At 40.6% G+C, this 13,773-nt stretch overlaps 1 protein-coding gene across 1 annotated transcript in view; it reads left to right on the top strand.

Moving 5' to 3' along the window:
• Positions 1–12,435, top strand: part of LOC26526182 (cilia- and flagella-associated protein 58) — a 130,167-nt gene extending 117,732 nt beyond the window's left edge. Inside the window, exon 4 of the mRNA XM_026983575.1 lies at positions 12,056–12,435. Within this exon, the coding sequence (XP_026839376.1) occupies positions 12,056–12,385 (330 nt within the window). The 3' untranslated portion in view covers positions 12,386–12,435. The remainder of the gene's footprint in view (positions 1–12,055) is intronic.
• Positions 12,436–13,773: the final 1,338 nt, after the last annotated feature.

Below are 13,773 nucleotides of genomic sequence, written 5' to 3'. Positions count from 1 at the left end.
TTTAGGTGTGCCGCTCAAACCGCTCACAATCTGCAAACATTTTCTTACCCACACCTTTGATATAATAATATTAAAATTTTTCGACTTTTAAAGTTTATGTGTGTTTTGTTTTCCGCGACCAAGTCTCGAGTCCTGGGTAGGTTTTAAATTGTTGAATGACTGAATGTTGAATGAATGTTGTTTAATTTTTAGCTTTTAGATATTATACATTTCTGATATTTTAACTCCTTAATATTATTATATTCATTATAATTTATAAATACATATTGTATATGTTGCAGTGTTGTTAATTTCTTGTGTATGATCTGCCATGTTGACACACAAACTTTTCGAGTGAAGCGAATTCCAACCGGCGTGTGCAATCGTCTGTATGCAACTGCTCGCATTTTCCACGCATCGACACACGCTAGCTGGACTACACTTGGCGACAGCGCAACAACGCCGTCGCCTCACTCGTTTCGGTACTTTGGCGCCAGTCAATCTGCGTCGTAGTCGAATGCTAAGAATGATTTTACAATATACCAAACTCATTGCGCAGCTGCGTCTTGCAAGCGAGTTAAGTCGTGGTCCGGTTTAAGTTGTGATATATTCCTGAAGTTTAAGCTTTGATGTAAAGAATAATAACAACCTTCTGGTTCTGCTTCTCGATCAAGAGTGTGATTTTGTATTTCATTTCAGTTTTATATGTTGGCTACAATTCGAGTGCTGTTGTGTTTACGCTGCATTCTTGGGCGGATGCCCCGACTCCAGTCCGCGGGTTCGGATGAATCCTCTGTTGGCGATCTGCTGCTGCCCCGGTGCTGACGCTGCTGGTTCTGTTCCGGGTTGAGTGCCTTTAGTTTAGGCTTTTACCCGTAGGGGTTTCGGGGGAGGTGAGGGCAAGCTTATGCCGTCACCGATAACTCCTCCCCCCTCAAGATGGAACGAAGGCCACAACGAAGGTATGGCTGGAGTTCCGGTGGCTGGCAGGGAAGTAGTTGCGTAGATAATCTTGTCTTTCCTCCAGATCCATGCGGCGATTGCTAGTACGATAGAGCTTACGATCAATATATATATCGTTGTTAAGTGGTCCGCCGCTTTGCTCTGCATGGTGTTGATAGTCCACTTGGTTTTGAGCGTACTGAGGTGCAGTTGTTGAAGGTTGATGGGTTCTATGGCTGGCATGGTTTTAACGTCGTTGGTTTTTGTTATATCCATCTGCCATCTATCGGTCATTGTGACGGTGGCGTCGGCATATTTCGTACCGTTGATGGTGATGGAGCAACTGTCGTGATTTATAATAAACGACCCGCTCAAACTTTTGCTCGGTATACAATCGGAGGTCATATTAACGTCTCTTGCGTTGAGGATAACCAGGAGTCCTTCTATGGGGCTGTAGATCCGTGTCTGGGTTATGGTTTCCACTACGGTACATGTCGCCGTCTTGTTGGCTAGCAGGTTATGGATGCATTCCGGGTTGATGATAAATCATTAACCCTAATACAATTTGTGTTTAGTGTTTTAAGTTCTATTCTATCCTCTAAAATAAATTTTGGTAGGTTTACAATTTCCGTCCCGTTGAACGGTATGGTTACAATTTGGTACAGTGTGTAATTATTTGGAGACAAAATTGGTATTTTAATTTCAAAAACAATTGTTTTCTTTTCTGTGCTAGTTTCGAGTGATAGTAGGTTGTAAACTTCGTAGTCTGCCTTTATCTTAACGTTTTTATCTGTTAATGACATTTTGATTTTTTGTATCTCAGCATTACCTAAGATGTATTTGGGAACAATATTGAGTTTTGCGAATAAAAGTCTTTCTGCTATACCTGCCAAATGTGTGTAGAGAATATCTAAGTTAATATTGATTCTAGTCAAAAATATATTCAATTCTGCATTTTGGAGTCCTGTATCTATTTCCTTAGATATCCTATTCTGATTAAAATTGATGAAATTATTTATGACCTCCTGCTCTTTGTTTATGTGGTCCATGATTTCCATGAACCTTATTAATGTTTCGTTCTGAAATTGCGCGGTATTTTCCGCGTTCCTCCCCAATTGTTTTAATTCGGAATTAATTTTTCCTCGTCAGTGGCATCCATGTTGCCGCTGATCGTTTTGATTATTGTCCCTAGTCCGTTAATGAGTCCTCTCCTAGGTCTGCTATTACTTTCGCTAGGTAGTAGTGAAGTTAATTTCTGTTCTATCTGATTAAGTTTCCTAAGTAATAGTGTTCTTATTTCGACGATGTTCGGCAGGTTTGGCAGGTTCGTAATTAATTCGTGTAATTTGTCGGTAGTAACTTCGTATTCTTCCAGGTGGATCAGGTGTTTGATTGTCATAAATGATGTTATTGTCCGGGCCGTTCCCATGTTGAGCTTAATGAGGGTTTGCTCCTCACCTAGTCTATTTATTTCTAGTCGCTGGCTGTTGACTAACGTCAGCCTGTAAAGAGGAGAATTCCGAGGTGGTCAGTTTTTAATTTTATGGGTTTGTAGGTAACGAGATTTTCCTAATTTTCTGTTTATGTATTTTCTGCTTTTTAATTGTTCGCACGGTGACCCCATTATCTCGAGAAATTTTATGTTTGCTAAACCTGGGAGTAATTTTGTTCCTTCTGTTTTCCTTACGGAAAGCCGAGCTTCCGACAGGCAGATTAAGGGGGTCTTCCCTAGCTTCATTTAGTTTGTTTATCCGTTTACCGGCTGTTTCTTCTAGGTGTGTTTTGACGACTGGATAGAGCTTACTCTGATACTCATGAAGCCTGCTTAAGAAGTCATGTTCGTTGTTGAACTTGACTGTTTTTTCGAACACATGGGTGCGGCCACTAAAGAGTTCGAACGGTGTTAGGTTCGTGCTCGAGTGTATAGCGTTATTGTATGTTATTCTTGCCTCGTGATCTAGATCTAGGTTCATTTCCCTCCTCTTCGTGAGGATGATTCGATAGATTTCTGTTAAGGTCGAATGGAGCCTTTCAACTATCGAGTTACTACTAGACTGCTGGAAGGAAGTCACATGCACTTCAATGTCATATTGTCCCAGGAAGTCGGTAAAAACGGTACCCGAAAATTCGGCTCCTTGGTCAAAGATTACCTTCTTAGGTACGCCGAATTGGCAGAAGAAATTTTTGAATGCCTTGGTGACACTTATGGAGTTCCTATTAGGTAATGGAAACGCCTTTGCGAATCTGGAAAATTTGTCTATGATTGTCAGGTTGTAGGTCTTTTTGATAGTATAGATGTCTGTATGTAGGATGTCTAGTGGTCTGCTTGGGATTTCGGGCAATTGGTAAGGCGGTTTCTGCGGGTGCCTATCATATTTGAGGGTGAGGCAGATCTCGCAATTCCGAATTGCTTGTGTGATGAGGCTTTTCAGATGGGGCGCGTAAATTTCCCTTTTTAGGTGGGTGTACATCTCGTCCACCCCCCGATGGTTATTATTTGTGTGGCCTGTCTTGATAATCGATTCTATTTCGTTAATTGAGGGTTCCTTAAGGAACGTTAAGCACCTGAGGTTGGTTCCCGCGAAATATTTGGAATAAGATTCTTGTATTACTCCGAAAATTTCGTCGGTTGCGAACACGGCTACGGTTTTATTGGGTTTTAGCAAAGTTTTTAAGATATCCGTAACAATCTCTAAGTTAAAGAGAGGTTCGGATATCTGTCTCCTAATTTTGTTTCTGCATGGGGCACAGGTTGTGCGTGATGGGTCTGGTGAGATTGTAAAGGTGGCCTGTAATCTTAAGACGTTAAGTGGACTCGGGGATATCGGGATTGCTCCCGGGTCGTTTGGTACCGAGACATTCACATGGGTATTCGGTTCTACCCTGCTCAGTGCATCTGCGACGACGTTTTGGGAACCCTTTTCGTGTTCCAATTCGTAATCGTATTCGCTTAAGGCATCCCTCCAGCGAATGAGTTTTGCGTTCTGGCCATTAAAATTTTTGAGGCCTAATAAGGGTTTGTGGTCAGTAACTAGTTTGAATTTCCGGCCGTAGAGGTACGGTCGGAAGTACTTTACTGCCCAGAAGATTCCCAGCATTTCTTTTTCTACCGTTGAGTAACGGGTTTCGGCTTCGTTAAGGGTCCTGCTCGCGAAGCAGATTGGTCTGTCGCAGGATTTTGGTCCTTGTGACAGCACTGCTCCCAATGCGACGTTACTCGCGTCTGTTGTTAAGGTGAAGGGCATGGTGAAGTCTGGGTGCTTCAAAATGGGGTCGTTTATAAGGAGAGTTTTGCAAAATTCGAAGGCTTCGCGGAATTCGTTGTCGATTATTACCGACTTCCCTCCTTTTAGTTGTCTGGTTAGTGGTTTAGTAATTCGCGCGAAGTTTTTTACAAATTTCCTGTAATAGCCTATAAGTCCCAGGAAACACTTAATTTGCCGACGGGTCTTGGGACAGGGAAATCCTTTTATAGCTATTATTTTATTAGGGTTTGGTTTGATACCCTCCTGGGTGACCACGTGACGCAGGAAGTCTTTTCGTAGGAAGTTCGACTTGGTGATTTGAATTTTTAGATTGGCCGTACGGAGTTTTGTGAAGACTAATTTGATATCCCCCAACTTGTTGCAGACGATGGGGAGTCCCTTTTTCTCTTCCGAGTTTAGGTGTTCCGTCCGGATGTGGTCGATTGGTTGTTTGTATTTTTCATTGGGGTTGGGCCCCAGTGTCATGCTGTAGATTTAGTTGTATTCGTCTTCATTATACGGTGTAACTTCTATTGGTTGGTCTAAGCAGAGTGTCCGTTCGTCGTGAGAGTTGTTAGTTACCTCAAAGTAACTGTGTCCGTCGATAGCTGTGTAGAGGCCCCCCGTGATGGTAAGGTTGTTACTAATACCCACTGCTTTGACGGAAAAATGTCCCTTGTTAATGTCTACAGGCAGTCTGACGCGAGATCTGCTGTGGGGTGGAATGTGCAATTCCTGTGTACCCCTGTTAGTTCGTGTTATTATTGGAATTGAGGCAGATTGTGTCTTGAGGGTTAAATTCTCAATATCAATCTTTACCTTATTTTGAGTTAGGAAGTCTATACCGAGGAGCCCGTTGAAAAAGGGGTGGAATTTGAAGAGCAGGAGGTTCATGACTCTTTGCTCCTCGAACTCCCTCGGTATAGGTAGTGTCGTTGCTTTTCTTAGTGTATAACTGTCCAAGACAGTGGTTATTTTTACGTCCTGGTCAAGTGTCCGCGTCAATTCTTGGGGGGGTCAAAAAGAGTTAGTGTTACATAGGGAAGGGCAGAGCCAGGAGTTTTGTTACTTAAGTAACCGACTTGTCGGTCGAGGCTCCTTGTTGAAAATTTACGCTGTCATCAATGTTATTGAATTTGGCGGGGGCCCTTTGGTGGGATCTGTTACGCCGACCCGAGTTATTTGATTGCGGGTCGCGTGATCCATCCCTGGAGTTGTTACGCCCCCTATTACTGTAGTTCCGGGACTCCTCTTGTCGGAAAGGGTTATTACTCCTATAGTCCTGCCTATAATTGTTCGAGGGGTAATTGCGGTTACGCTCAAAGCGTCCGCCTAATCTATTTTGATAAGACCTGTTACGGTCGAAGCTGTTACTATAGTTGTTATCCCTATTTTGTCTTTGGTACATGAAACTTTGTTCCACCTGGCACCATTCGTGGGCTTGCTCAATGGTCGACGGCCCTTTAGCCCGAATGACTGTCCTGAGCGGGTCGCGGAGCCCGACTAAAAAGGCATTTAGGCAAATGCCATCATAGAGGGCTCTTTTTGATTCCGCACTGACCCCCTGTTCTGAATTAGTTGGCAGTGTAAGTAGTTCGCTCCTGAGCCTGGTAATTTCGTAAAAAAGCTTCCCGAAGGAGAGACTGTTTGGTTGGTTCTGTATTGCAGATATTAGTATGGGTTCCGTCTTTTTGCATGCGTACATGCGTTTTAGGTTGTCGCGAATACTATCCCATTCCAGCTTAGTATCCAGCATATTTAAAGTTTCGTCCGCTTTCCCTATTATCTTGTTCCTCAACGTACGCAGCAATAGCTGCCTGTAAGGTGTTTGGTCAGTTCCTCTAATTAACATAATGACCTCCTCCACGCTTACAATGAACTTCTGTAGGGTCCCCGGGGTCCCATCGAAAGTCGGTAGTTGTTTAACAAATGCTAAAATATCTTTCGGATTCAATATAGTGGTCAGGGTAGTATTAATTGAAGTATTCAGGACGGTGCTCATATTCCCTATACTATTCGAACCGCCGGGGATCGGGCTGGTGGTTCTAGAACCCCCGGTGGCGTGTCCCGAATCCATGGCTATTAATTCTTCCTCCCTAATCTCTGGTAGGCTACCGCTACACCAGAGACCTAGCCTGGACCTCGTTTTGTCCTATTGTCCTCTTTGACATTTAGGTTACGGAACCCCTTTTATTCGCAAGTGAAAATTCGCGTAAGTATAACGTTAAGATATTCGGCCTATTTCTTTTTTTTTATTTTCCCTTTTTCATTTTTCCTATCTATATTTGACGATATTTGGTTATCTGTATATTGATATATTATATTATTAGAGTATAAAAAATGTGTATGTGTAATAGTATGAGAAAAAATATATATATATATGTATTTGTGTGCTAATGTAAGGTTTTATATATTACGATGTTTTGTTTAAGTTTTTCTTTGTTAGTTTGTACTTATCATTCGTAAAAAATTTTTTATTGTGTAGTGTATGGGTTGATCCGTTGGGATCTGCAAGTGGATGTCATTAATAATTGTTTACTCAATCGATAAAAAGTAATCTAATAAAGCCGCCGAGCCAAGTGCTTCAAATACAATGTTTTCAAGTGCTTTTTGTTTAGTTTTCATCTCCTTTTGACTTTAAGATTTGATTGTTTGTTTAATTTTTGTGTGGTCCGATGCGCAAAAGAATTCAACTGCCGCATAATTCAAGGGGTCGGCCGTCAATTGTGGTTGTTAAGGCCCAGGAGGGGAATGGGGGGGTGCCCCCATCAGTCGCCTTCGGTTTCCGCACTCGGGTTTCAGATTTCTCGGGAGTCAAGAACCGCGGCTGGCTTGAGCGGCACCACTTCCCCCCTCCTTGGCTGGCACAAAACGGAATGATCGGCCGTGATTATAAACACACATACACATTAATTCGGTGGCGGGGCATTTGCATTTGCCTATCCGCAGTATGACAATTTAGATATTTTGTGCACGATGCACCAGCGGTCATCAGCGATTGATGCCCGCTTAAATATGTTTTGCCTGGTATATATTCGTTTCAATTGTAATATTTGGGGTTTATTTCCCTTACTTTTTGTTGCACTGTATATAACCTAACGTACATATTTAAATGCGCGATGCATCTAAGCGGCAATCAGCGATTGAAGCCGTTTAATATGTGTCGTTTGGTGATGCACAATTTTAGTTGTAATATTTGCGGTTTATTTCCCTTAATTTCCTGCACCGTATGTGACGTTTACATATTTAAATGCGCGATGCATTCGAGCGGCAATCAGCGATTGAAGCCGTTTAATATGTTTCGCCTGGTGGTGCACACTTTTAGTTGTAATATATGGGTGCTGACGCTGCTGGTTCTGTTCCGGGTTGAGTTCCTTTAGTTTAGGCTTTTACCCGTGGGGGTTTCGGGGGAACTAGCGCAGTGGTCAAAATACAACCATAACTTGATTAAATTACTTAAATTTTCATAACATAGTTTAAATTTAATAAATCATACCATTAGTGTAATTCCTTTAATACAATTTTTTTTTTTATAAGCTTTTTAAACCAAACAACTTTGAAATTTACTATTTTAGCTTTATTTTTATCAAACCTATCTGTGTCGAATTTTGCTTGAGTTTCCATGTTATTTTCAATTGTTCAAATTTTTCGAGCTTCTTTACCAATCAATAATTCCAAAGGGCTAAACTTAGTCACACGATTAATCGTGCATTTCATTGCTAGCTGCACTTCAGCCAAACGTATCCTGCCATGATCTCTGACTAGATTCGACAGCCGTTAGCGTATTAATTTTTTGAGAGGAGCAAAATTCGCGGAAACTTTTACTTGCGAAGCTACGTCCTTGATCTGCTATAACTCGAGTGGGTAAACCAAACAAGGACACGGCTGATTTTACTGCCTTAATGCAGCTTTCAGAATCTATATTTAATATATATTTAAAAATAAACAAACATTTTTACCACTCAATTTGCCTGTATTTCGCTGTATTTTTCTATGTAGTATTCCCTTTCACAATTCATATGTTTTATCCAGATTTCCTGGTAACTCATTATTCTTTAACTTTAAAATTATTTCTTGTTTCTCAGTATCTCGCTGTTGTTCTGAAACCAACCAGTTATCACATACCGCGGTCAAATTGATTCGTAACTCTGGAATCTTATTCAAACTTTTGTGTTGTTCAAGCACTGGATTCCGATAGAGAAAATCCAAATGCGCCATTCGCTCGCCTTTTATAGAAAAGAGTATAGAGTATAGACTCTATTTCGAAATCAAATTCCTGTAAAAACGCCCACCATCTATGCACCCTCGGTGTTAAATCTAGTTTTGTGCGGCTGGCCTTTTAAGAATTACAGTCAGTATAAGCTATAAGTTTACTTCCCTGCAAATAATGTCGGAAGTGTTTAATAGCATTTACCACTGCTAACATCTCCAGTTCGTATGAATGGTATTTAGATTCGGCGGGAGATGTACACTGTACTGTACTCTACAACATGAGGTTTATTGTCAATTTTATGTAACATACCCAATACAACTTGCGTCAGTATGCAGCTCTATTGGGTATTGCGGATCGAATATGATTAAAACTGGCGTCTGAGTCAATATAGTTAGTATTTTTATTCGTACCTGTTCATGCACTGGTAACCAAACAAAGTCAGTGTTTTTCTTAGATGTGAGAAGATACAGAGGTTTAAGTGTTTGGGAGAAATTTAACACAAATTTCCCAAAATATGTGGCTAAACCAATGAATTGTCTTAGCTATGAGACATTTTGGAGTGGTGGTAATGTGTTTAAAACTTGAATTTTTCGTGAATTTGGCCTGACTTCTCCGTTGCTTATTTAAAATCCGAGATGCTCTATTTTAGTGGTTAGAAAGGAACACTTAGTGACATTAAATGAAAATCCAGTCTTACTTAATGTCTCTAGTACTGTCTGCAATCTAACTAGCGCATCTTCTTTGCTTTCTGCTATTATGAGAATATCATCCATATACACAATTGCATAACTGTAAGCTAAATCTCGTAGGGCCTCTATTTTAGCCCGCTGGAACACAGATGGTGCGTTTTTCAAACCATACGGCATTGCCAAGAACTCGTATTGACCCTCTAGCGTTTCAAATGCAGTTCGTTCGATTGAGTCCTCATGAACCGAAGCCTAGCAATTTGGTCTGAGATGAGGGGCAATGTATACTTGTCAGCCACAAGTTTAAGATGTTTAGCATGCGATAGTCCACACACAGTCGATCGGTGCCATTCTTTTTTTTAACTAGCATCATGGGACTAGTGAAAGGTGAAAAGCTTGGCTGAATAATCTTAGCTTTTAATAATTCGTCAACTTTACCCCGCACTTTGATATTTTCTTCTTAACGAAGCCTATATGGCCGCTGTTGTACTGTCTTTTGCTGATCTATTAATCTAATTTCCAACTGCCCTGTGGTGACCCTAGACTTTGGTATTCCATCAATAAACCAATCTGAATAACATTTTAGAATTTTTTTTTCAATGCTGCCTTACCAAGATCATCAAGTTCACGATTTGATTCTATGACATCTTCATAATTGGTAATTACAAACGATTCTACTTTTGGTTGTGTAAATTTGAAATTTGTCAGCGTCCATGGTTACGCCAAAGCCCTGGCCTAAAATTTCACGACCAATGAGTAGGTCATATTTCAAATACATGTAACAAAATCTTAAAATAACATTGATCAATATTTATATTACATAATAGTTGTTAAGTGCTGCATATTGAATTATTACTTATGCCGTTCAATTTAATAATGTTATTAATTCTTTTACCACAAAACCTTAACCATGGAACATTCAGCGCCAGAGTCGAAGCAAAACAGACCCGCCAGACAGAACAGACCCACCGGTTGAACTTCTTATTGTTCCTGATGGTGGAGCTACAGTACATATGTCAACACGTTTCTCGGTTACTTGGTCGTTTCCTCATGATCGTTGGACAAGTCGATGCGAAGTGCCCAAGCTCGTCGCATTTGAAACATTTGACTGTTGACCGGTCTTTTGATCCTTGCGTTGAACTTCCGTTGTGGCTTTTTCCTTGATTTTGGTCCTTTGGTGTCCGCATATTTTTGATGATCTCCAAAAGGTTGTTGTCTTGCACTTTTAAAGCTGCAAGGTATGCATCGGTGATATTTGTAGGCAAAGCAGATCCCACTACTGATGTCGCAGTGTTGTTATTTTCTTGTGTATGATCTGCCGTGTTGACACACAAACTTCTCGAGTGAAGCGAACAACGCCGTCGCCTCACCCGTTTCGGTACTTTGGCACCAGTCATATTCTGTGTTGTAGTCAAATTCTAAGAATGATTTTACAATATACCAAACTCATTGCGCAGCTGCGTCTTGAAAGCGCAGTGGTCAAAGTGTCATAATGTGACATATAATAGGTTGTCAAATATCTCCCTTCCGTTTGTTTGCTCTTTATTCAATGCTTTATAAAAAGTGTTACAGTGATCGGATTTAGTTCAAATATGCGCCGTTTTGTTCGATAATCTGTTTCCATCTAGACGGCAACTTCATAATACCTCCCTCGTAGAAGCCCCCCTCCTTATTTGCGAAGAACTCGGACAGCCACTTTTCACAAGCCTCTTTTGATTTAAACTTTACACCACCAAGGGCATTCGCCATGGACAGGAACAGATGGTAATCACTTGGCGCTATGTCCGGGCTATATGGTGGATGCGATAAAACCTCCCATCCGAGCTCCCGTAGCTTCTGACGAGTCATTAGCGAAGTGTGTGGTCTGGCGTTGTCCTGGTGGAACACTACACCCTTCCTGTTGGCCAATTCTGGACGCTTCTGGTCGATCGCCTGCTTCAAGCGGTCCAGTTGTTCGCAGTAGATGGTAGAATTAAGCGTCTGGCCATATGGGAGCAGCACATAGTGGATGATTCCCTTCCAATCCCACCAAACACAGCAAAACCTTCCTGGCCGTCAATCTCGGCTTGGCCACTGTTTGGGACGATTCACCGGCCTTCGACCACGACCGTTTTCGCTTGATATTGTCGTTTGTGATCCATTTTTTGTCGCCAGTCACCATCCGCTTCAAGAATGGGTCGAGTTCGTTCCGTTTCAGCAGCATATCGCAGGCGTTGATTCGGTCCAGAAGGTTTTTTTGCGTCAAATCATGCGGCACCCAAACATAAAGCTTTTTTTTATATCCAGCCTTCTGCAGATGGTTTAAAATGGTTTGGTGACTAACTCCCATCTCCTGGGCGATGTCACGAGATGCCACATGCCGGTCTAACTCGATGTATTCCATGATTTGATCGGTATTTGTCGTCACAGGTCTTCCGCCGGCTGGCTTATCCATGGTGTTGTTTTCACCGGCTCTGAATCGTCGAAACCATTCCTCCGCGGTTCGAAGTGATAGAGTACCATCCCCCAAAACACCATTAATCTCCCGGAACGTTTCTCTAGCGGATTTGCCTTTAACGAAGGAAAACTTTAAAATAGCGCGAGTTTCGGCGTTAGTGAACTCCATGTTTACACGTCTATAACTGTTGAACGCAATATCCAAACTAATCATGCATATCGTCGTTTTGTAGGTTATGTCAAGATCTTTCCATTTATGTACAGTATTGCCATATACGAGCTCTGTAGTGCTTTGTACATAGCCGCGAAGTTCAAAAGACAAAAAGGAGGAAGGGAGATATTTGACAACCTTATTATAAGAATAAGTTTTTTTGATTCAGATTGATTTTTTTGTATTAATCCTTAGCGTATATACCGAAAAATGGCTTTTAGAGATTTTACATTTCGGATATTTTATGTCCTGAACAAAACTTTAATTTGTTGTATATGTAGGAATAAGTTTTTCTGATTCTGATATTATTATCTTTATTTATTTTTATCGTTTTATTTCTTAGCGTATAAACCGACAAATGGCAAAAAGACTAAAGACTTTAGCAGCAGAGCGTTCATTAGATATGGTCGAACTTAAATCAAGACAATGTATTATAAATAGTTATGCAGGAAAAATTAGTGAAATTGGAGAGTTGCCATTTCTTTCGGATTTAAAAAATGAATTAAAATCAGGAATATTAGACGTAAAAAATGAAATCTCTAAGTCGAACATGTCATTGGTACCACAAGAGTATATGGAATGTGGCTTGTTTTCAGATGCCGATACAAAAACATCAACAATGTGTGCGAAATTAACGGATAGTTTAAATCCCAAAATGTTTAAGCACCTTTAAAATGTTTGTATTTCTATATTCAAGATGCAATTATTAAATAAATTTTTTTTTTAATTTCACCGACTGTTGACGCTAAAATTTTATTTTTCTTTGATTTTTGAAAAAATTTATAGATACAATTTTTGGATTATTACATTTTTTGTTTTCTTGGCAGCAGTTATAGTTTTAAGTAGAAAATCAAGAAGGATACAGAGAGAAGAGAGGAATCTGAGTTATCACAAATGTACAGGTAACTGTTGTTTCTTTTGTCGTCAGCGTGGAAATTTATATTGAGACGTCCCTTGATTGGGTCTCATATGTCATCAGCATGGTATTTAGTGTTGGCGTCCATTGGTTACAAGGCCATAAGTGTATTTCAAGTATCAACCCACCTGTATGGATATAGTTCTAATAAGAGTAATTATTTCCTTTAGGATGAGCACGCCAATTCGCCATCACGCCAATTAGGATGAACACGGTAATTCATATCCAATGAGATTCGATTGAGATATAAGAGGTAAAGGACAAGTGCCTTTTTCTAGAGTAAAAGAGAATGAGGTGGGGAGTGGTAGTGAAGCAGATTTTCAAGTGGCAGATTTTATTCAACATCGGCGTGATATCCAGCGATGAAACGTCTAAACGTAGATGGCGGCGACGACGAGCAGCTTCCGTCGTTCGATGAGATAGATAATATTGATGCGCATCCTACGCTTAAGTTTCCATTCTGGCCGTCCATTTTGTTAGTATTTTTTGTCTTTGCTTTGCTTCACTTGTCTTGACTGGTGAGCAAACGGAAGCAGAATGAAGTCAGTCACTCGACTTCACAATTTATTTTGCTTCTGATTACTTTAAAAGCAATATTTATGTACAATTATTCGTATTCTGAGATGTACAATACAATGTTGAGTTTTGGGTTTTTGGGTAACACAATGTAACGTAGATTTTAACAGAGTAGTTAACAGGGCTAGTATTTTTGTGTACCATGGATTGTAAAGGCATGTCCTGGTAACATTAATTTAAAAAGGTTTGTTTACAATTTTGATTTGTGGTAAAATTAACAAGAAATATTGAAAATAAAGACTAACATGGAATTTTGATTTGGTTAACAGCCAGAGGGGCGGAAGCGCTGAGTGCGATTTTGTTGCTGCCGAAGGAACTGCGCGACTTGGAACATTAAAAATCGTGTTGGCAGGTAAGTGTGTTCATGGTAGGGAAATCCCGTGGTGCTGTCAAAATGGAGGTAATTGCTACCACTGAGTTAGTTTCAATTTCAACTGAAATTTCCCTTATTTCAGGGTATCCAGAAAGCTGCTACATGTTCAGCTGGATTAAAGGCCATTTCGCCAGGATGAAAACCGTCTTGCAGTCGCCGTGACAGGATGCATTTCCGATGGACGGCACCCCAGAAA

This window comes from Drosophila erecta, unplaced genomic scaffold (assembly GCF_003286155.1).
Source record: "Drosophila erecta strain 14021-0224.00,06,07 unplaced genomic scaffold, DereRS2 tig00000382-arrow-arrow-pilon, whole genome shotgun sequence".
NCBI lineage: Eukaryota > Metazoa > Arthropoda > Insecta > Diptera > Drosophilidae > Drosophila > Drosophila erecta.
Note: the sequence above shows the minus strand (reverse complement) of the source record. Positions and strands in the feature narration are given on the sequence as shown.